General features: G+C 56.1%; 2 protein-coding genes across 4 annotated transcripts; both read right to left on the bottom strand.

The window, feature by feature from the left end:
- Positions 1-1,911: 1,911 nt before the first annotated feature.
- KEAP1 (kelch like ECH associated protein 1) lies at positions 1,912-9,877 on the bottom strand. 2 transcript variants are annotated; one of them, XM_061190502.1, is made up of 6 exons: positions 9,572-9,877; positions 6,816-7,501; positions 4,738-5,423; positions 3,264-3,469; positions 2,809-2,985; positions 1,912-2,650 (listed from the first exon to the last, which is right to left on the bottom strand). In XM_061190502.1, exons 2-6 carry the CDS (start codon positions 7,452-7,454, stop codon positions 2,484-2,486), a joined length of 1,875 nt encoding a protein of 624 aa, XP_061046485.1. In that variant the 5' UTR covers positions 7,455-7,501; positions 9,572-9,877; the 3' UTR covers positions 1,912-2,483. The 2 variants fall into 2 exon arrangements, with proteins under 2 accessions (XP_061046485.1, XP_061046483.1); XM_061190500.1 differs by lacking the exon at positions 9,572-9,877 and adding an exon at positions 9,178-9,273.
- Positions 9,878-13,228: 3,351 nt separating this feature from the next.
- S1PR5 (sphingosine-1-phosphate receptor 5) lies at positions 13,229-16,455 on the bottom strand. Of its 2 annotated transcripts, none has more exons than XM_061188779.1 (2): positions 16,383-16,455; positions 13,229-14,525 (listed from the first exon to the last, which is right to left on the bottom strand). In XM_061188779.1, the coding sequence occupies exon 2, from the start codon at positions 14,505-14,507 to the stop codon at positions 13,311-13,313; it is 1,197 nt and encodes a 398-aa protein (XP_061044762.1). In that variant the 5' UTR covers positions 14,508-14,525; positions 16,383-16,455; the 3' UTR covers positions 13,229-13,310. The 2 variants fall into 2 exon arrangements, with proteins under 2 accessions (XP_061044762.1, XP_061044761.1); XM_061188778.1 differs by lacking the exon at positions 16,383-16,455 and adding an exon at positions 15,947-15,970.
- Positions 16,456-18,636: the final 2,181 nt, after the last annotated feature.

The raw sequence follows: 18,636 nt of genomic DNA, 5'->3' as shown, positions 1-18,636 counted from the left end.
AAAGAGATGTTCCTTCTTTCAGCATCCTTCACTGATTCAGTGTTATCTCCTCGGCAACAGTGCCTGTCCTAAGGAGGCACTCAATAAACATTTGCAGAATCTATTGCTTTACCCTCACAATTCTACCAAAATGGTTCTTAGTAAGCTTACTTTCCAATCGCCAAATCCAGTGAGCATTTGAAGGTCTCTTTCTGAACCGCTTTGTATTTAACAGTATGATTCTTTTAAACTTTTTGTGCTCAAATTTTTCACCACTTGGCTTCTGTGACACTGTACATTTCTTAGTTTTTCTCATAATTTTCTGCTGCTGTTGTGTTTCTATTGGGCCTTCTCTTACTTCCCTCTACTCCTTAAATGTTGTTTCTCAGAATCTGCCTTTAACCCATTATTCTTGTTCTATGCCAGTGTCTCAAAATGTGGTCCCTGGATGAGCAGCTTCAGCATCAACTGGGAACTTGTTAGAAATGCAGTTTCTTGGGACCCACCTATTGAATGAGAGACATCTAGAAAATTCAACACCCATTTATGATTTTTAAAAAGATGTAGCAAACTAGGTATAGGAGGGAGCTTCCTGAACTTGATAAAGTTTCCAGCAAAACTCAAGGCACAGATTACAGAAAATGTTTTGGCAAGTATCAGGATTAATGGTGGAACATTAGAAGCAGTCACCTTATAGTTAGAAGACAACTATGCCCACTATTACCATTACTAATCAAAATTGTATAGAATGTCTTAGCTACTGCTGTAAGACAAGAAAAAGAAATGAGTTGTAGAACTACTGGAAAGATGACATTACACTACCATTACTTGTAGATGACTATCTGCTAAAAAAGATACTAGAAAGAAGCTGGCAGAAGATCAATACATCTATATCAACAACTTCCCCATAACAGAAATATCAATTTAAAAGGATCGGTGAGTAAAGATCTCATTGAAAAGAGCAGCAAGGCCTATAAAACTCCCATAAAACCCACTGCAAGCCCTTTGTGGAGAAATTATAAAGCTTTCCTGAAGGACAGCAAAGTCTTCACTAAATAGACAGATATACCAAGTTCATGAACAGAGAGACCTAATATAAAAATTGTTTTCTCCCCAACTGGATACTTTAATATATTATTATTTTTATTGATATTAGTATAGTATTTTTAAATAAATTTATTTATTTTTATTTATTTATTATTTTTGGCTGTGTTAGGTCTTCATTGCTGCGTGTGGGCTCTCTCTAGCTGCCGCGAGCGGGGGCTACTCTCCGTTGCGGTGCGCGGGCTTCTCATTGCGGTGGCTTCTCTTGTTGCTCCTGGCAGGGAAGGAATCAAATGTTTCCTCTAAGCTGTTTGGAAGAACCTGTGAAATCCCCAGTAGTTGAGACCATACTTCATTCTTCTTTTCTCCACTCCCCCAGCACGAACAGAGTTGACTCGCAGAAGAAAAGATCCAGGCCACATACTCTGTTCACACATATAGTTCAGAAGGAACCAGGCTGTTGAACCCTTTGCCTAAGAAAATTCTCAAGAACCCCTTTGTCCCAGGCACCTAAATAAAATAAAAGGCTCAGTCTACGTTATTGAAGTGTATAAAGATGACCAGATGGACTTTCACGGCATTTGGAAGGCGTGCTGGGGATAGTCTGCCTTAAAATATAAACTGTTCGCATGTGCAATTAACCTCAGGGAGCCCTAGGAGATGAGTCAAGGAGTTGGGTCACTGTCTGCAAAGCAGCTAAATGTGATAGACAAAGTGAGCCCTGTGTGGCTTGCCCATGGGGAGAAAGATAACCTACATATCAAAATTCAACGGGCCGAGATAACAAACTGGTTTCAAATCCAAGCCCTAAATCAAAGACTTGAGTGCATTTCAGGAGAAGAGTCCTTTCTGTCCCACTGGTTCAAGACCTCCAGCTGAGAGCCCGGGTGGAAGACACTAGTTAGTTTGTTCTTTATTTTCAATGGAAAGTTACAGGGTTACTTATCAACAAAATGACTGTCCAGGGCAGCGATACCCAATGGTTTCTATGTACAGGCCCATCCCCGGGGTCCACACCTCTGGAGGGGCCTCAGCCCCTGAGGCCTCAGTTGGCTCCTTCCCAGGCCTCCAAGAACCAATCACGAAGATGCAGGGAACAAAAACCAGCCTGTCCTCGGCACCTGCTTTCATCCCAAAGGGAGGTGGTGGCTGCTGGTGTGGGACCCAGGCCTGGTCTCGGGGTAGCAGGTGTAGGGGCCTCTCCCCGGGGGGCCCGTCCTTCCCGCACCCACCTCCCGGGCAGGCTTTCTTGGACATTCCTGGGACTACTCTGATGGGCTCACGGGTTCCCATTCTGGCCTTCTTTTCTTTCGAGTTGTCATTTTAACACTGAGGCATCCCAGCCTCCCATCCTGGAGGACAAGCATTTGCTCTGTAGCCTTTTCTTTTGTCCCTGTTTTTGTACAAAGACGACAATACTCTGGATTGGAACATTTTTTTGCCCAAGAAACAAAAGTGGCTCAACAGGTACAGTTCTGCTGGTCGATCTGCTTCCGGCAGGGCTCCATGGTGACAGCGACGCCAACCCCACTCCGGCCAGATGTCATGCAGGTCACCTCGCTCCAGGTGTCCGTGTCTGGGTCGTAACACTCCACGCTGTCTAAGAACGTGTGACCGTCGTAGCCTCCTGCAGGGAGAGCAGAAGGGATGGTTGCTCCCTCCGAGGGCAGGGGGAAAAAGAGGAGAAGAAACCACAAGATGCCTTCCTGCCAGGATTGGAGCCTGCCCCTAAAAGATGGGGTTAGGTAGGCTTCTCCACCCAGGCCCCCACCCCCAGGGCCTCACCGAGAACGTAGATTCTTCCCTGGTGCACAGTAATTCCCAGGGCGCTTCGCCGATGCTTCATGGGGGCTACGAAAGTCCACGTTTCTGTCTCCACGTCGTAGCGTTCCACGCTGTTCAGCTGGTCCTGACCATCGTAGCCCCCCGCAGCATAGATGCAGTTGTGCAGGACGCAGACTCCTAAGTGGTACCACGGAGAGAGGGTGACTGCGGGGCCTGGCCTTGCGGGCCCCAGCCACCACCTTCTTGGGCGGGGGGACCCTCCCCTCCCCCTTCTCCCCTCTCCCGAGTGACCCTTTAGAAACAAAGCCGGGAGAGAAGAGCATGGACTCTATCAGAATCTAGCTCTCCCGTGTGTGCCACGGGGTTTAAGGCTGAAACAGGAGGCCTGGCCGAGTTTCACGCCCAGGGGTGGAAGGGTGTTCCTCTTCTCTCCCCTCCCCGCAGCCCCTGCGCACCTGCCCCACTTCGGATGGTGTTCATGGGTGTGATCATTCGCCACTCGTTTCTCTCTGGGTAGTAACACTCGGCTGAGTTAAGGCGGTTCGTCCCGTCAAAGCCCCCGACTGCGTAGAGTAGACGGTTGAGGACAGCCACTCCCACCCCGATCCTTCGCGTCAGCATTGGGGCCACCAAGTGCCACTCATCCCGCTCTGGCTCATACCTGCAACGACATAATAACAATGACAACAGCAACCACAGCTGACCTGGAACACTAACCCCCACTGATATTCTGCTACGTCGTTAGGCACTTGAACTCTTTAATTCTCACAAGGATTCCCCAAAACACAAGTTATCAGTAGGTCCATTTTCCAGATGAGGAAACTGAGGTTCACAGCCACCGTCTGCTCAAGGTCACATGCACATCCGTTGGACCCCAATGGCTCCATCATACCACTGCCTGTGCTGAGTGTTATGTGTGTTATCTCACCAAAGCCCCACGCAGCCTGGTGGGGAAAGGAGTCCTCGCTATCGTCCCCCACCTCACAGATGACAAGACAGAGACACAGAGAGGTGAGATGGCATGCCCAGGGTCACCCAGGAAGTGGCAGACCTGGGGTTTGATCCAGCTCTCTTGGACACCAGAACCCCAGTTCTAACAACTAGGCTACCGCCTGGCATGATTCTTCTCAAAGTATGATGCTCAAAGACGGAGTAACCATATGTCCCAGTTGGCCCAGGCACTTCCAGTTCAGGCCTGTGCTCCGGGAATAATTCATAGGGCCCCTTTTTTCCTCGGAAGTGGCCTGCTGAGGGTGATGCATCATCTCATCATCCGATTCACAGACCGTGTACATTAGAAGCCTCTGGGGTGTTTGTTTAAAATTCCTACTCCCCAGCCTCACTCCAAATCCACCAATGCCAGATCTCCAGCAACCCCTGTGGTGGGCCGGGGAGTTTGTTTTAACAAGTTCCAGGTGAGAACTGTACTCTGGCTCACACCTCTGGAAAACAAGGCAGAGGACTAGGCTATAGGAGAGTCAAAAACCCAAAATACTTAGCCTCTAAACACAGGGTCACCACGCACAGTTGTGCAGACCGTGTACTGCACAAGGGCACCACATCTAAGGGGGGACCTACCATGTAACAGGCCTCATACATATGTTTATTACAACAATTTGTGGACAGATGGCAGTGAGGTGTCACGTTTTAACAAAATTAGCATATTACAACAATTTCAAACTGATGGAACTTTTTCCAAAGCTGCATAAAGTTGCTGTGTGCATTTGTGGTGGCCCTGTAAACAGTTCCCAGGCCCAGACACATCATCCAAGGTCACGACCATAAATCTCCCAGGAGTTTAGCTTCACCTTGAGACTTCCACTCCCTGAAGGCAAGGCACAGAGAAAAGCACTCAACAACAGGGGGAACCCCCAGATCCCAATGGCTTGGGAACCCTTGGAGCCCAACCCTCCAGACGCCGCCACTCACCTCTCCACACTGTTGTGGTGGATACAGCCATGGGAGCCGCCGACAGCATAGATGTGCCCATCGATGACCCCAACCCCGATTCGGTTTCGAGGTACGCTCATGGAGGCGCAGGGCGACCACTGGTTGGTCATGGGGTTGTAGCAGTCCAGGGCGCTGGAGTCGGTGTTGCCGTCGGGTGAGTTGTTCCGGCCACCCACGGCATACAGCAGCCCACCTACCACACAGCCTGCCAGCCCGCTCCTTGGCACCTGCAGGTCCGCCAACCGGAGCCAGGTGCCATCACTGGGGTTGTAGGCCTCCAAGTAGCTGAGTGACTGGCGGAAGTAACCGCCGGCCGTGTAGATGAGCCGGCCCACCTTGGGCGCCCGGCAGGGCATCACCTGTGTGGGCTTGTGCAGGGTGAGCTCCTGGAAGATCTTCACCAGGTAGTCCTTGCAGCGGGAGTCCGACTGCAGGATCTCGCACTTCTGCAGCTGCATCTGCAGGAAGTGGGGTGTGAGCGAGTGGCAGCGCACAGCCCGCAGCAGCGCCTGCACGTAGAAGCGCCGCTGCTCACAGTCGTACTTGACCCAGTTGATACAGGCGTGGAAGACCTCGGACTCGCAGCGCACGTTCAGATCGTCCCGGCTGATGAGGGTCACCAGCTGGCAGTGGGACAGGTTGAAGAACTCCTCTTGCTTGGCCACCTGCAGAGGGCATTTGTGTGACAGGCTGACTTACATGTCTCTCTCCACCTCCCCACTCCCCCAGCCCGCCCTTCAACAGTGTTATGACCTTGGACAAGTCACTCAACCTGCCTCTGACGATCTCAGTTTCCTCAGGTGTGAAATGGGGATTTGAATAGTATGAACCTCACAGTTTGTGAGGATCAAATGAGTTACATGAGCCAAGCATGTAGTACATAAGTACTCAGGTAAATGGGCAAAGACACAATGTATCATGTACGTTTTTGTATGATTTTGTATTTGAACTGTAAGAACGTTACCCTTTTAAGAAAATTACTTTTCAAAATAGCAGACAGACTACAAAGGCAACAGCAATAGAATATTCTAGAAAGAAAAAAAGTTCAGACTCGAAGAAAACAGCCTGAGTTGCAATTTCAGCCCATTACTTTCTAACTGTGTGACTTTGGGCAAAGACCTGAAACATTCCAGGTCTTGGTTTTCTTCCTCTATAAAAAGGGGATTAAATTAGCAGCTATCTCATAGCAGGGCTACTCCTAGGGTAAATATTTCTTGCCAGGCACTGGTCTATATAAATAATTTCAGTCACCCCACATAAGCGGGTTCCCAATTTTCTGGTACCCCCAAGCCCATGCAACCCCTTGAAACCAATGCTGTGCAGGTCAGTGGGAGAGCCTTGCTCTTGGACCACCTTCCTGGAAGCCACAGGCCTTAGGACTAATGCCAGAGCTTCTTGGGGCATCTGGTCAACCCCCAAGGTGGTAGAGAAGAAGAGGAGTGGGGATCAGGGTAGTGTCCACCCCAGCTGGTCCCAGCCACTGGAGGATGACTTTGAAAACTTCCAAGAAGGCACTCCAAAGCATACCTCCTCCTAGGAGAGCTGGGAAGATTCAGTGATTTAAAGGATGAAAATCACTTAGAACAGGGGCTGGCTCACAGCAAGTGCTCAACAAGCACTTATTTTCTCTATTCACAACTTCCTCCACTTAAAAACGAAAACGAAACAAAGAATAGTGCAAGAACAACACTCCGTGGACCAAAGAAAACATATGTAAGGGTCATACTTGCAGTCAACAGCATGTCATGGGTGTTCAATAAATACTAGCTGACTGACTGAAAGGTCAGGCCCTGCTCAGCACACCAGGGTGGAATTGCCAACATATTCACTGCACCCTGTCCCCACCTTTAACCCCAGAGAGACCAGGGAGCCCAGAAACCCATGAAGCCCTCACTTTCCTCGTTGTTTCCCAGAGTTGCCCCAGATATGTAGACTAGGAAACCAGAACCCCATTTTTCTCCAGCTCCTTGCCTTGACCCTTCACATCTTAAGGGGAGACAGTGATGACCACCTGTCTGTTCCCAAGCCCTGGCTCCATGTCCCCTCCCTTTGCTCACCTCCCCAAAGTGCATGTAGATGTACTCTCGGGCACGCTGGTGCAGCTCGGTACAGCCGATCTGCTCGGCGAAGTTGGCGATGCCAATGGCGTTGCTGGGATCCAGCTGCTGCACCAGGAAGTCGCTGCAGGCGCGGACCACGCTGTCAATCTGGTACATGACGGCACCGTTCATGACATGGAGCACACACTTCTCACCCATGGAGATGGAGGCCGTGTAGGCGAACTCAATGAGGCGCTCCATGACCTTGGGGTGGATGCCCTCAATGGACACCACCTCCATGCCCTGCTCCCGCAGCCCATTGGTGAACATGGCCTTGAAGACGGGGCTGGATGAGGCCAGCACCACCTTGTGGGCCATGAACTGGGCGGCTGGTGCGTCCTGGTACTTGACCTGCAGTGTGACATCACATAGCTGCTGGCTGAGCCGCAGTTCGTTCATGATGCCGAAGGCCTGCTTGGTGTGATCCTCCAGGGTGTAGCTAAAGGTGCGGTTGCCGTGCTGGGAGGGCGTCACCTCGGCCTTGCACTCGGTGGAGGCGTACATCACCGTGTCCCCTGCCCCCTCAGGGCGCTGTGACCTCAGGGGCAGGAATTGGGTGTGGGCCCCAGCCCCACTAGGCCCGGGTTCCAGCTGCATGGGGTTCCAGGTGACAAGGGACAACACCACCACTGGCACTCAGGGGCCTGGAGGAGGGAGAGCACAGGGCTGGGGGGAGGGCCTGGGGCCAGGCCTTCTTTTCTAAGATGAAGTAACTCCTAGACCAGTTTTCCCTCCTAAGCACAGGTGAAGCAGTGTGCATTTGCACTCCCTAACTGCCCCATGGCCTCACCAGCCCAAGGGTCCATCCTAAATCATAGGTCAGATGGTGTCCCTCCCCTGCTCAGAATCCCCCTACAACTCCCTGTGGCATGAAGAATAAAACCAAACTCTTCAGTGGCTTGCAAAGCCCTTCACAGTCAGCTCCTGTCCACCTCTTGCCTTTGCTCATTCTGTTCCAGCTCTCTGGTGGCCCCTCCCTTCCTAGGACATGTCCAACTCATTCCTTCATTCACCTCACCAACATTTATTGAGCACCTACTGTGTGCCAGGCACTGTTCTAGGCACCGGGGACACAGCAGTGAGCAAGACAGGCATGCACTGTGCCCCGCTGGAGCTAACACTGGGGAGGGAAGGGCCATAAGTCAAATAAGCAAGACTGGAGCAGAAACTGGGGTTATGAAGAAAATGACAATAGCATTGGGACAGTGTGATGTGGGGGCAGTTTTTTTTAAAGCAAGTAGTCCAGGCGTCTGTTGGAGCTGAGACCAGAAGGGTGAACGTATGAAGAAGCTGGGGGGTGGGAGTTAGTTTTCCAGGCAGAGAGAACAGCAAGTGCAAAGGCTCAGAGGCAGAATGATGAGAGACAATCTAGAGAATCAGGGAGGAGTGTAATGAGAGAGACTGACTAGTGAAGGGAGGCTTTCGGTGAACCCTGTGGAGTCTGGAGGGCCAGGGCATGAGTTATGTTTTGAAAAGTCCTGCGGGGAGTCGGGGGTGGGGGGGCGGATCTGCAAGAGGCTCCCTGGGTTCTTCATCTTATCTTTCTCTGGGCTCGACTCAGAGTCACCTCCTCCCTGTTTTATTTCCATCACAGCACTTGTCAGCAATGGAAATGAGCTCCTTTGCTTGCTTGTTGAAGGATGGCCTGTCCCTCTGGCCCTGAGCCCCAGGCTTCAGAGGGCAGGTAGACCTGTGTAGGTCAGGGTTATGCCCACCCTCTCATGTGCCTCCCCTGCATCCTGCCTGGGGCCTGGCACCCCGCAGGGGTCAGTAAGCTGTGGCTGGCTGACTGCCCACTCCACTGTCCCTGCCAGAGCACCCTCCTCCACCGGGCCCTGGATGCCGCTTGGCCGCCTCTCCCCAGCCGAGGCCCAGGTCTGCCTCTCGGTCTTTGGCCAATGGGTCAACGGTGCCCCCTGGGCACCGGGCACTTCCCCCAAAGAAGCGGTAAGTGGGGGACTGCGCATGTCCCGCCTGAGCCGCCAAGGCCTGGAGAAGGGAGGAAGTAACCCCGCCGCGGCCTCTCCAGTGCCAACCCCGGGGCGCAGACCAAGCCCCCCAACGCCCCGGGGTCCCCGGGCCTCCGTCCGAGGGGCGCTCCCTGGGCATCTCGCTCGGCTTGCGTCGCTCCCGGGCCACCCCGTGAGTCGCGCCGTCCAACAAAAGGATAGGACTCGACCCGCGCCCTCCTGGCCCTCCGCGGAGCCGCGGAAACCCCGAGACCGGGCCCGCATCTCCCGGTTCTCCGGCCCCCGGGCACGGCCGCAGGGCGCTCACGGCCCGCGGCTCCCTCAGCCCGGGCGCAGGCCGCCCCACTCACCCCGCCATGGCCGCGCTCGGGCTCCGCCTCCGTCGCCCAGGCCCGGGCGCCTCCATCGCAGTGCGCAGGGGGGAGGCGCGGAACGCGCGCAGGTCACCATGACTAAGCAGAGCCGGGCGCCGGCCGTGTCAGAATAAAAGTCCCCGCGGCCCCAGGCCTTCCGCGGCGGGGCCGCTCCCCCCCTCCCCCGCCCACGCTAGCTGTCGCCCAGTTGCGCAGCCCCAGCGCGGCGACCACAGCGCCGGTCATTGCGGCGGGGCCAAGGACCGCAGCGCACCCAGCCGCGTGGTCGGAGCTGCGGAGAATCAGAGCCCCAGGTTCGAGGCCCAGCGCTTCCCCGCACCAGGGATCAGTGAACATCCCTCCCCGCCGCTGCCGCCGCCGGCGCGCTCACCTGCGTCTCTGCGTAGCCTCCGCTGCTCTCGCCGCGGGATGGAGATGCCAGGGGCGCGGCGGTGGCTCCGGGGACGGTGGTGCCACACGCGCACCGAGCTTCCGGGAAGCCCGAGGGGCCGTGGCCCGGTCGGGCGCGACTCCCGCCTAACCTTCACTGTCGGGGTCCCGCGGGCGCTTCCGCTGTCTGGGGGGCCTCGGCTTCGGGGCGGCGGGGCCTGCGGGATTGCGGCCGTCGAATGGGGGGCAGCCTCGGGACGCCTGGGAAGGAGGCGGGGAGAGGGCGCAGCGGGGAAGGAGTCGCGATTCCCCGCCCTTCCCTCAGGTGCCCGGCGCCCGTGAGCGAGGAATGGGGCGTCGGGCGAGGGCGCACGGCCAAGCCCACCCGGCCCGTCCCTCCTTCGCAGCCCCTTCCATCCGCCGGGTTTCGTCGTGTCAGCGCAGGTCTGCTCTCCACGACCTGTTCTCCCTTTAACTCCACACAGTGCAGGCCTCACATTAAGGCGGCCGCAGGATCCAGCCAGAATTGTCTGCCTACTTGGATTTGCATTGTCTTTATTTTTTATCTCCAGTCTGGAGGCGCGTGGAGCTCGCGGTCGGGCATTCGAACAACGGCTCTGCCACTCTCTAGCTCTGTGCTGGTGGGCCCATAATTTAACCTCTCCATGCTTCAGTTTCCTCCCTGTAAAATGTTAATACTTGCTAGGTTATCGGGAGAACTAAATGAGAACGCTAGGGCCCAATAAATATGGATTGTTATTTTTCATGGCAAGTGATACTGAGTTGCCATTTATGCTGTTTGTGATATAAAGTTAGTTTTTAAGTAAATGTATTTAAGTTTTTTAAAAAGAGTCCATCTATATGAACCACTAGGCTGAACAGATGTTGGTCTAAGAAAGGATTCCACCCGCTTCCGGGGTGAACCTGGAAGATTCAGCCTCCCTGCTCAGGGTCTGGGATTAATCCGGTGTCCGAGGCTGGAGTGGGGTTCCTCCCCCCTCCTCCCATTCCAGTTGCGTGAAGCTGCAGTTCTGGGTAGCTCCAGAGGGGGCGCAATAGCATAGCCGGCAAATACTGTACAGGGAGTGACTGAGACTGTGGGGAAACCCGCACCCTCCTCCACAGGCCGAAAGAAACCTCCGGTATCTCAAAATAACATCTACAAGCCCTGTGACCCAGCGGTGCCACGTGTAGAAATTTATCCAAGGTACACTGGCACAGGTGCAGGAGGATGTATGTACACAGATGTTTATTGCCACACCGTGTATAAAGGCAAGGTGTTGGACTCAACACGTGTCCCTCCCTAGGGCCCTGGTATAATAAGTGGTGGTATGTCTATGCTGTGAAATACCATGCAGCCAGTGAAAAGAAGCAAGACATGTTTACCTCATTTTTTTTTAATGTGGGGAAAAAAAAAAGTACTATAGACTGAATTGTGCCCCCCCACACCATCATCATATTTTGAAGCCCTAACCCCCAAGGTGATGGTATTTGGAGATGGGGATTTAGGAAGGTAATTAGGTTTAGATGAGGACATGAGGGTGGGGCCCTTATGATGGCATTAGTGCCCTTATCAGAGGAGACACCAGAGAGCTTGCTCTCTTTCTACACCATGTGAGGACACAGCCAGAAGGCAGCTGTCTACAAGCCAGGAAGAGAGCTCTCACCAGAACCCAACCATGCTGACACCTTGATCTTGGACTTCCAGCCTCCAGAACTGTGAGAAATAAATTTTGGCTGTTTAAGCCACCTAGGCTATGGTATTTGTTATGGCAGCCAGAGCCAATTAACACAGTACAAAATCTAGATGTGCAACAATTTCCAAGATATACTATTAAGTGATCAAAGCAAGGTGGAGAGCAGTGCTAAGTGTAAAATGAGAGAAGATGTATTTACATTTCAGCTCATTTATCCACAGAGTAGCTCTGGAAGTTTCCCAATAGTGTATGCATCCAGGAGGGGGAACTGGTGCTTTTTGAATTTTGTAAGATGTGAACAAGTGAATAACTCGTCTGCCATCACACCATCACACAACTGAACAATGGGGTGGGGTGTCTCAGGTTGCCCCGGAAGATAACAGGAGCCTGGGGATAGGGGAACCAGGCCAGGTGGGAGATTGGGTCCAGTTCTCAAAGTGCCCTGGGATGTGACCCCAGGTTTGAGTGTGTTTGTGTTCCAGGAAGTAGGTTGTTTCCCCGTGCGTACGGTCTGCAGGGATGGCCTGAGAGTGGCCCACGGAGACTCAGGTCCCCAGGCTGGGTCAGTGACCCCACCCCCCCACCCCCACCTCCCAAAACACACCGCGATCTTTACGGGTGCCTGCAGTTCCGCTGTTTCCCGGCAGGTGGCGTGCCGCAATCTGAGCCCAAAGCCCCCAGTCCTTTCCCCACACCCACCCCGCCCCTCTCCCGCCAGCCCCTCCGCACAGAGGTTAGGAATACGCCTGGGGACACCTGGGGGTCAGGGACAGCTGGGAGACGCGGCCTCCGCTCCTGGAGCCTTTTATGGGCACAAACGGGGCCCTAGGATCGCCCCTGACCGAAAATGCAGACCCTTGAAGGAGGGAGTGTCTGCTTGGCCTTAACAGACCCCTCCAGAGGGGCCAGACATCAAGCCTGCGCCTCCTCGGACCTCGGAGCCTGACCACCTGGTCTAGTATCCTGGCTCTGACACTGGGACAAGGTACTTAGTTCTTGGAGTTTCCTCATCTGTCAAATGGGGGTGAGGAAACCTACCTTGAAAGGTTGCAGTAAGGGTGAGAAAAAGGCCTGTCCTGGGCCTAGCACTACGGGGCAGCTATCCAGGCACAATAAACTGTAATCACTTTTATTATTCGATTGTATTTTTATTCTTTATGAAGGATCTGACACCACATTCAAAGAAATCTTGTTTCAGATAGGAACTGGCTGCGTCTCCTAGAGTCAAATTTTAGGGTGCCCTGTCTTTGGTCCCTCCTCTAAAGTGAAGAGCTGTCCTTGACTCCTTTCTCCCCCACACCCAATCTCCTCCGGAATTCTGTCCAGTACCTCCCAAATCCATGGAGAATCCACACGGTCTGATTCCTTATCATCACTCCCCTAGGCCAGTGCAGTCACCATCACCTTGTTCTCCTAGCTTCGCCCTCCACAGAGACCAGAGGCATCTGTAAACACGTGAGCCAGATTAAGTCCCTCCTCTGCCTAGAACCCTCCATGAATCCCCCTTCACTCAGAGCAAAAGAAAGTCCTCCCCTGGGCTCATAAGTCCCTGCCCCATCTGTCCCATTATTTCCCTGCCTTTGTTTCCTCCCACTGTCCCTCTCCATCCTCCGCTCCAGCCACATTGACATATGTGCTTTTCAGAGAACACACAGGCATATTCTAGGCTCAGGGCTTTTGCAGCCCCACCCTGAAGTGATCTTCCTTCAGAATTTCCCAGGACAGTCCATCTCACATCACATGTCACCATCTCTGCAGAAAGGCATCCCCTGACCACCATCGCATCACTGTATTGTCACTGGAATTATCTCCATACCTCTTCATTCCGTTATTGTCTATGTCCGCCACCAGAACGTCAATTCCACAAGGGAAGGGAGTTTTGTCTGTTTTGTTCATTGCCGTGGGGTTTAGCGTCAATAAAATACATTCTCCTGCGTCTTTTCTGCCTCCACCATCTTCAGCTGCTTTTCCTATAAATTCCTTTATTTAGCAAGAAAGTCTGCGAAAGAGCTCTTAGGGAGGCCAATGGCGGACCAAAGGGCGTCAGTCTGCGGCTGGCGGGGGTACCAGGGTCCAGGCGGCTGTGAGCGCGCCAGGGCTGCCGGTCGAGCCGTTGGTGTCCAGCCCGTCCCGCTGGGGTGACGAGCGCTCGGAGTGGCTGGAGCTGCCATCCAGGCCAGGAGGCAGCCAGCGCTGCAGGGCGCCCGAAGCCCCAGGGGCGCTCCCCGACGGCTGGGAGGCACCCGGGCCTAGGCTGCACCAGCGGCGGCCGCAGCAGAGGAGGCGCAGGAGCGCTTGGCGCATGTCGCGGTTGGTGAACGTGTAGATGATGGGGTTCAGAAGCGAGTTGGCCATGGCCAGGCCCAGGAAGGGGTCCGCCTGCAGGAGCACAGGGCAGGCGCGCGCCGGGCACGCCACGTCCAGCAAGAGCAGCAGGAAGAGTGGTCCCCAACAAGCCACGAAGGCCAGGAGCACCACGCTGAGCGTGCGCAACAGCGCCAACGAGCGCGGCGTGCGGCGTGCGCGGGTTGAGGCGCCCTCGCCAGCCCCGGGGCGGGTCCCCAGGCGCCGCGCTTTGGAGCGCACTTGGCAGTAGATCCGCGCGTAGAGTGCGCAGATGGCAGCCAGGATGCCAACAAAGGCGAGCACGCAGAAGAGCACGTAGGCCTTGGCGTAGAGCGGCAGGACCGTGGAGCAGGCGTCCAGACGGCCCAGACAATTCCAGCCGAGCGCGGGCAGTAGCCCGAGGAGCAGCGACACGCCCCAGGCGGCGGCCGCCAGCGCCAGCGTGCGCCCCCGACGGGCGGCGGGAGCGGGTCCCCGGCGCTCCATGGTGAGGAGGCGCTCGAGCGCGATGGCCAAGAGGCTCAGCACGGACGCGGCGAGCGCCACGAAGACGCCACCCTCACGAGCGAACCAGAGCGCGGGCGACAGGCGCAGCGTGAGAGGCCCCGACAGCAGGATGTTGGCTGCATAGGCGGCGCCCGCCAGCAGGTCGGACAGCGTGAGGCTACCCAGGAGCAGGAACATGGGCGCATGGAAGCGCGAGTGGCGTCCGAGCACGATCAGCACGGCTAAGTTCTCGAGTACGATGAGCGCGCACACGGCCAGGCACACGACGGCGTCCGCGCGCAGCCCCGCGCCGGGCTGGTAGCGCGCACCGCGGAGCTTCCCGGTGTAGTTGTAATGCAGGACAATGACCTCGCTCACTGGCGCTGGCCGCAGCAGCCCCGGCTCCATGGGCTGCCCGCCCCAAGACTGCAGGGAGGTTGGGTGCAATGTCAGGCCTGGCGTGCACCACCCCCGCGGCCTGCGGAGGCGGGCACGGGCGGGGCCTCACCTGCGAAGGGGGCCCTAACCCCCTACTCCCTACCCCACACGCACTCCTGGGCCCAGAGGGAGTTTGGGATGGCAGGGGGGTGTCCATGGAGACAGGCCGACACAAAGACACACAAATAACATCACAAGGGGACAGGGTAACACGAAGTCCCACAGGAAAGGTACACTAATAATTCACACACAAGCAGGGATATCCAGAGGCATATTAATCATAAACAGACAGAAATAGCCACACACAGAAAGTGACACACAAATACAGTGATACACCGACAAGGACATGTGCACAGATAGTCACAAACTAGGTCAAAACGTGCAGTTACACCCCATCAGGGAAACACGAATGCACATTCACACATGGACAGAGAGACACAGGCAAAGATATACAAATTCCGCCACACGCAGACGGGATCTTATGCCTAGTCTCACAGGCCACAACTTCACAAACTCCACCCGCACCCAGCCTGGAACCCAGAGCCCCACAATCTGCACACCTCGCTGCACACAGGGCTTTTTCCTGCGAACCCCCCTTCATCCGCCACAAAACCTCAGGGAGAAAGCTGAGCCTATCCACGCATTTTGCAGAGGCAGAGCCTGAGGGCAGCAGACAGGATCCACATCTCACAGACTCTTGCAGAAAGGCATATATGTCATTAAAGTATAATAATACCTCCCACCTGTGCCTGCACGCTATAATCCCCTCATCCGCAATTTACAGACGAGGAAGCTGAGGCTCAAACAAAGTACCTCGCACAGAAGCAGGCACAAAGGTTTTCACGCTCCCACACAAACACATCCACGCAGAAACAGTTACACAATCACGGGAGTCCCACTTAACAGATGAGAAAACCAAGGCCTAGGGAGGGGAACGGACTTAGTTGGACATGGTAGAAACAAATGCATCCCAGACAGCTTCAGCTGCACACAGGGAACCAGGCGCAAATACAGACTCACAGGGAGTCACGGACTCAGCCACGCTGGGGGGAAGGGAACATCAAATACACGCAGATACAGGTTACATTCGCTCCGCTGGGGACACTGCATAGAGGCTCACACCCTGTGCACCGCCCGCCTCGCCTCGTCTTGCCTGGAGGCAGGAGTGAGGTAGTGAAACTTGCAGTGGCGTGGCTGGGAGGGAGCGAGGCCAGGGGATTCCGGGCGCCCCACACACACCCCCATCCCGGGTCCCGCATCCAGTCCCGAAGTCGCCGGTTTTCCCCTCCCGAGAGGCCTTCGGGAAAGGCCAAGGAACCCAAGCAAGGGGACAAGGGTAGTGACAAGGGCAACACCCTCTGGGCCAGGCCGAGCCCCGCGCGCGAAAGGACCCAGTGCTGTACACTCACCCCTGCGCCCAGGTGGTGTGCGCTCAGCAGTCGAGCGGCCTGGAGCTGAGTGAGCTGCCTCTGTTCGGGGGGCGGGGCTGGAGCTGAGAGGCGAGGGGGCGGGCCGGCAAGGCCGAGCGCCGGCGGTCGCAAGCAGTTGCCCCCTCCCCTTGGGGCCCGGGCTCCCAGCCCGTGTCTGCCAGCCTGTGCCACTCGCCGCGGCACCGGAACGCGCCCTGGTGGCGACTGGCACAGGCGAGCCCTCAGCTCCCCGCTCCGGGCCTGGTCTGCTCTCCCAGGGACGCTCCGTCGCGGTGGGAGGACCCGGAGACATGAGGAGGGGAGGGTTCTTCAGCCGGGGCGGCCGCAACCCGAGCCTCTCCCCCCGCCCCCCCCACCGAAGTAAAGGGGTCCTCTCTGTCCTCTGGGCACTGGTCCCTCCCTATATTCCACCTACCTTCCAACTGAACCTCCTGGGCTGCACCCCAAGGACGTCCCGCCGGCGGAGGGACCCCGGCAACCCGGTCAGGAGGGGTCTTCGGCAGCGGTAGCCTCAATCCCCTCCCCCCAGCAGATAGGTCCCGTCGGCCTCCGGGCTCAGGCCCCACCCCATTTCCCCGCTCCCACCCCCGGTCTGGGGCGAGTGGGGGAGGGGCAGGCGCGGTCAAGATTCTGGTGGGAACCTTTTCCTCCCCAGATAAGGAGAATCTGGCTCGTAAGTCCCCCTGGTTCTCCCGCTTCCCCCACCCCGTCTCTCTCACCCTTATCACTCCCGACAACGTGATTTACGCGGTTGTCATGTTTCTGGACTGTGTCCCCACCAGTCAGCCCCACAGGGGTAGGAATTTGCGTTCTGTCGTGGGCACTGCCTGGACACAGCCTGTGCCCAGTAAGCAGCCGCTGAGTGAGTGAATGAATGAATGACTGTCTCCCTCACTTTCTCTCTGTGTGTCTCTCTTCTGTTCTCTCAGGGTCTCTCCGTCTCTGTTTCTCCCCGTCTCTGTGTGTGTCTCTCTCAGTCGCTTCTCCGTCTTTCTCTGTTTGTGCCTCTCCCACGTCTCTCCCAGGCCTCCGCTCCTCTGACGGGCCAGTCCCAGCTGGCCCCGCAGCCCGCACCCCCAGTTCCCAGGAGCCTCCAGGCTGGGAAGCTCCCTCCTACCAGAGGCCACAGTCGGGAAGGGGGGCTGGGCCTGGCTGCCGCGACCTTCACCAGGACTGTGCCCTTTGCACCGGCTGCCTCAGGCTTTGCCGGTCACGGGTGGGGTGAGGGCGTCCCAGGGACCATGAGCCAGAGGTTGGGGATGGATCGGAGGGGTGCCCCCAGGGAAGGGACCGCGTGGGACACCCAGGCCGGGTCGCATCCCCGTGTAGCCTCTTAGGGAATCCCCGTGGCTCCAAATAGAACCATTCCTGCCTGCTCCGACAGATCACACACAGGGACAGCGCAGCCAGTGGGGCCCGCGAAGGGGGGGCGCCTTAAGGTTTGGGTGCCAGAGCTCCACAGCCTCCCGCGACCAAGCCCGCTGGGATGAGCCCTGAAGATTCCCCAGATGTAGCGGGGCCATGCCTGGCACACATCATGTGCTCCATAGATGACCCCATTCTGCAAAGGGGAAGCCACACCCCAGGGTGGGAAAGTGGCTGCTTCTCACCTCCCAGGCAGCAATCTCACCTCCCACGGGCCCCGCAGGGTGGAGGGGGGCTCTTCCTGCCACGGGTCTCAGGCCCCAGCACCCCCAACTCATGCCACCTCGTACACAAGATCCCACAAGATCACAGCCCTCTCCTGCTCCAGACCCTCCCATGGCTCCATATGTGGCTCAGAGTTAAGGTCCAAACCCTAACTACAAGGCCTTCAAAACCCACAAGGCCTTGCACAGTCTTTCCTCCTTACATCTCTGCTATTCCTCTGCCATACTCCCTTCCAGCCCCACTGACTTCCCCCCAGCTCCTCACACACTTCAAGACCTTGGCACTTGGGGATCAGCCTGCCTGGAACATCCTTCCTCCAGCCCTTCCAGCCGGTCACCTCCTCAGAGAGGCCTTCCCTGCTGTGTCCCCCTCCTCCCCAATCTCACATGGCAGTTGGCACCATCTGAAATTACCTTGAATATTTACTTATTCATCTGGCATACTGTGGGTCTCTGCCCTAGACTCCCAGCTCCAGGAAGCCAGGGACCCTGTCTGTCCCTCTGCCCAGTCACTGAGTAAAGGTTAAGAGCTTGTAGTGTGGAGCTGGGCTCAGCTACTTTGTAATCTAGGACTCTGGGCAAGTGACACCCACTCTGAGCCTTGGCGGCCTCTTTTGTAAAATGGATAATGACAGTTCCCACTCCAAGGGATGCTGTTGAGGAGGAAGGAGTGGAACAGAGCTGTGAGACACAGGTGAGAGTTCAGTAAATGTTAGCTCAGTTGCTACTGGTCACCACTGTATCCCAGAGGAGGAATTAGGAAGGGGTTCAGCTCAGGCCCCATCAACCCCAGGCACCACTACCACCCCAACTCGCCCCCTCCCCCTGCCCCCCAGCCATGCCTGGTCTCTTTCCCAGGGGAAGGGCACCCCTGGCCTCTGCACTCCTGCCACCGCCCGCCACCTGATGCAAGCCTGGGCCGGCACACCTGCCTGGCAGGTTCTGCTGCCAGGGCCCTCACCCATAGGGGCCGCCCCACCCAATCTGTGCCCACTCTCACTGAGCACAGTATCCTTGTCT

The sequence above is a fragment of the Eubalaena glacialis genome, chromosome 4, assembly GCF_028564815.1.
Source record: "Eubalaena glacialis isolate mEubGla1 chromosome 4, mEubGla1.1.hap2.+ XY, whole genome shotgun sequence".
Lineage (NCBI taxonomy): Eukaryota > Metazoa > Chordata > Mammalia > Artiodactyla > Balaenidae > Eubalaena > Eubalaena glacialis.
Note: the sequence above shows the minus strand (reverse complement) of the source record. Positions and strands in the feature narration are given on the sequence as shown.

What these genes read in the sequence shown, in the direction of transcription:
- KEAP1 (XM_061190502.1), bottom strand. Translation starts at nt 7,454, where the DNA reads ATGCAGCTGGAACCCGGGCCTAGTGGGGCTGGGGCCCACACCCAATTC. An exon ending in CACCACAACAGTGTGGAGAG is followed by an intron (nt 3,470 to 4,737) that starts GTGAGTGGCGGC and finishes ATGTCGTTGCAG; the next exon opens with GTATGAGCCAGAGCGGGATG. An exon ending in CACCATCCGAAGTGGGGCAG is followed by an intron (nt 2,986 to 3,263) that starts GTGCGCAGGGGC and finishes GGTACCACTTAG; the next exon opens with GAGTCTGCGTCCTGCACAAC.
- S1PR5 (XM_061188779.1), bottom strand. Translation starts at nt 14,507, where the DNA reads ATGGAGCCGGGGCTGCTGCGGCCAGCGCCAGTGAGCGAGGTCATTGTC.